Source organism: Solanum pennellii, chromosome 12 (genome assembly GCF_001406875.1).
Source record: "Solanum pennellii chromosome 12, SPENNV200".
NCBI lineage: Eukaryota > Viridiplantae > Streptophyta > Magnoliopsida > Solanales > Solanaceae > Solanum > Solanum pennellii.
This window is the reverse complement of record NC_028648.1, coordinates 6,979,224-6,983,125: the sequence shown is the minus strand read 5'-3', so window position 1 is coordinate 6,983,125 and position 3,902 is coordinate 6,979,224. Positions and strand designations below refer to the sequence as shown.

General features: G+C 33.2%; 1 protein-coding gene across 1 annotated transcript; it reads right to left on the bottom strand.

The window, feature by feature from the left end:
- Window positions 1-633: 633 nt before the first annotated feature.
- LOC107006784 (metal tolerance protein 9-like) lies at window positions 634-2,974 on the bottom strand. Its single transcript, XM_015205300.1, has 6 exons — window positions 2,776-2,974; window positions 2,152-2,264; window positions 1,803-2,048; window positions 1,566-1,646; window positions 1,245-1,475; window positions 634-1,162 (listed from the first exon to the last, which is right to left on the bottom strand). The coding sequence occupies exons 1-6, from the start codon at window positions 2,972-2,974 to the stop codon at window positions 818-820; spliced, it is 1,215 nt and encodes a 404-aa protein (XP_015060786.1). The 3' UTR covers window positions 634-817.
- Between the last annotated feature and the right edge of the window lie 928 nt (window positions 2,975-3,902).

Genomic DNA, 3,902 nt, shown 5'->3' with positions numbered 1-3,902 from the left:
AAATTTATTTTATAAATAATTTTCTATCCATTTTGGCCTACGTGACACTATCAACCAGATAGCTTGAAAAAACTTTCAACACTTGCTGGGCCTAGAAGATAGTGTCACGTAGATCGAAAAGGAATAGAAAATTATTTATAAAATAAGTTCGTAGAGAAATAGAATCTTAGTATAGTATGAGTATATCTCTAAAATTTCGAACATAGATTGAGGAAAGGGAGGAGTACTCATGCATTTTCCCTTTAGTGTATCAACTTCTTGTTGGGTTTTTACTTGCCTACATTATGATCGGATATCGAATTGTCGCACCAGGCTACCTGAATATATACTCTACAAACATCTAATAACTAATAATACCTTAGATAAACTGAACTTCTTCAAAAGCAAGAAGGTCTCACCAAAACGGGATGAAAATGAGATCCTTGTGATGCTTGTATTTCCGATCCCAATTATCTTAATATGCATCATCTAAATATGCTTATCGAATGATGTCTATACATGAAATCACAACAAGAAAAAAAGTTGAATAAAATAACTGGCTAAAATTGGAATACTTACTTGAACGAAAAACAAATTGAATTAAGTCAATTGGATAGTTAAAATAAGATTATTCTACTGAAAAGTTGGGGCATGTTCTAAGAGGCCGTTTGAATTGACTTATTGCTTTTGGTTTATAAGTCAAATCCATATGTTATTTTATCAAAAGTCTATAATATTTTCTAGTACGTGTTGATTCTTGATCCCAATTATTCATCAAATAACCAATTTAATTCATTAAACATACAAACAGCTGAAATCAGAAGACAGATTGAAAATACTATGTTCTAGTGTTGTGTTCTAGCTTGTGAGTGATGTCGAAGTCTATATGAACGAAAGCTCGTTCAACTTGAACAAGTTTCTCCAGCTTTTCCTGTAGTGTTTCACCAATATTATGTGCCTGGTTGAGAAACATATCCTCTGGCAACACTATATCAACCTCCACAAAATATTGTGTCCCAAAAGTATATGCTCTCACTGTGTCAATATGTTTGATCCTTTCGTGGTGATTCCATACTAGATAGGTTAACTTTGCAAGGAAATCAGGTGGAGCTGTTCTTCCAATAAGTGCCCATACGTTTTCCAGCACCGTCCTTGCCCACGTGCTCATCGTGTAAAGTGCTATCTGAAAAACACACAACAACAAAGGTTTTACTATTGCTTTTAGGCATCCACAAGTCACTCACTCTACTTGATTATCAACTCACAATGATAGCTCCTGTAGGATCAATCCACCAGTAAAAGTGGATGGCTAAGACTGCTGTTGCTAATCCGATGGAGTTGGTTATTACATCAAAGAAATGGTCTTGAGCATAGGCTCTTACGATTTCATTTTTGAATCTTCGGCAGTAAACCATAAGGACAAACTTAATCACAGTTACAGAAACCATAATTCCAATCATCCATTTTTCTTTCTCAGGGTCCCTATCAGGATGAGACTGATTTTGAATAAATCCATGTTAGTTGTACAATCCACTACTAAGATTGCAGTAAATACAAACACAGATGATTAGAACCAAGTTACATACCTTAGTTATGAGTTGTCTACCAGATTCAAACAATATTTGTAGTCCTAGTGTCGCCATTATGGATGCAAACACAACTAGACCCTGAAAATCAGATCAAATATATCATATCATATATATAAGAATGCATTGTTACGGAAAAATGGACATTAGGCCTAACTGGTTTCTGTATATAACAGATAATTCCCTACACGAATGCAGGACAATCCGACATGTAATGTTGCAGAGAATGTAGCTTACCACTGGCTGCATTCTCTTTTTTCCAATTGGATAGAGGTACTGGTTTGGGGATTTCATTGCATTAGAAGTGAACCACAGAATAAATCCAGATAACAGATCTAATAGGGAGTCCAGAGTTGACGAAATTACAGCCAGCGATCTGCTGTCAATAGACGCGTATACTTTAGCTATGAAAAGAACCATATTTGCTAGGTTTGACGCATGAATCGCTATCCTTTCACCCTTAGCTAGTTGCTTCAATTCATCCTGGAAAAAATTATTGGTAGATAGTAAGAAATACATCAGATATCAAGATTCAAGAAACCTAAGAATTCGACTGTCATTTCTAGAAAATGTTGAATAGACTAACCTCAGTAAGATTTCCAGGTAAATAACCACATTCATTAATTGTGTCCATCTCATTGAATCCCTCAAGCAGCTTTTCTTGCTTTTTGTAGTATTCAACAACTTTTCTCTGATTCCCTGTACGCCATAAACAGAGTCCATTATTTATTGATCAAACTGTTTCCATATATATATATATACATGTCCTTGATCGGAAACAACACTTGTGGTATTACATTGTTGTCGTTGAAAGATAAAATTCAGACATATTAGCCTCAACAAGCAGAGCAAACATGAGTTCAAATTAATTTAATTGTCAACACAAAGAGCAGGTAGAACAAAAATCCGATATTATAATAACAACTATAATACTCAACAGGCATTTTATGTGAGATGATTGAGTCAAATTGTCTAATTTTTAGTACGAATTCAAATATAAAATTTACATATGAAGAAATATTACAGAAGTCATAATAATTAATAGTTTCTCTCTTAACAACATGTCACAATATATTTGACAAAATTTGTAAGAGTGGTACTTTTGATATATATCAAGGTGTGCAGTATTTTTAAATTTCATATTCAATCAAACAAAGTATATTGATCAAAATGCATGTAGTATTTGAAAAGGGAAGTGAGGAGGTATTACTGAAAGCACGAAGTAGATGAAGGAAATTGAAAGAATGATGATCATAAGAGCGGTGTTGAGGAAGATGGAAGTCACTCGTGTTGAGTTTCCATGTCGACATGGAGTGATCAACAACGGATTGAGCAGCGGGAGACAATAACTCCGTCCTAAAACTATCACCACCACCACTACCACCATTACTACGACTGATGATCGACATGATTTAATTTAGATGAATTGCTATAGTTATGATCTTAATTGAAGACTTTTTATATTTATTACATATAGAACACTTAAAGTTGTTTATTACGAGAACACACACGGCATGAATATGGGCGTAATGGGAATACAAAGGATTCCGTACCACTTATAATTAAAAAACCACAAAACAGGCCTACAACATGCACTCCCCCCCCTCTCTCTACTTAAGTCTAAAACAACATTTTAACCATTTTTTTACTTGACATCCTATGTGGCATACACTGTTGGGATATACTTTAATCATGTGGTTAAGGTATAGTATTTTATTTAATTCATTCTAAAGACTATTTATTTTGTTTTATTTGTTATAATAAAGTCTTTATGTATATATCATTATGTTTATATATGTATCCTTTACTTATCTAGTAGACGATTTTGTGTAAAGATTAAAATTGTTGATTCTTATAAGTTATATATAATTGTTCACAATCAAAGATGAGGAAGAACAAATATATGTAGCACAAGATTGAAAATGATTCAATCTTAATTATGAAAAATGACAAAATTTCAACTTGTGTGAAGATCCGAGTCTACACCTCAATCGAGACATGGTACACAAAATCATAAGGACCCGTTTGGTAGGAAGTATTAATCAAAACAATCCATGGATTAAAATATAGTCCAACAAAAACATTGTTTGGTTACTTTATTTAACCTAATCCATGGATTACTAATACCTCATACAAGGTCTTATTTTATCCCTAGGAAAGGGAGGGATAGCTAATCCAAGGTTTAGCAATCCTTGGATAAGACCCCTAATGACTAAATTATCCCAAATCCTTTTTCCTATTTTTTTTTTGTAATTCAGGTTTTTTTTTATTTATATGAGAATATTTATAAATGTTCGTTTAGTTCTCCAATATTCCATGTAATTTGATGATTTCACA

What these genes read in the sequence shown, in the direction of transcription:
- LOC107006784 (XM_015205300.1), bottom strand. Translation starts at nt 2,974, where the DNA reads ATGTCGATCATCAGTCGTAGTAATGGTGGTAGTGGTGGTGGTGATAGT. An exon ending in TACCTGGAAATCTTACTGAG is followed by an intron (nt 2,049 to 2,151) that starts GTTAGTCTATTC and finishes AATTTTTTCCAG; the next exon opens with GATGAATTGAAGCAACTAGC. An exon ending in AAAAGAGAATGCAGCCAGTG is followed by an intron (nt 1,647 to 1,802) that starts GTAAGCTACATT and finishes TCTGATTTTCAG; the next exon opens with GGTCTAGTTGTGTTTGCATC.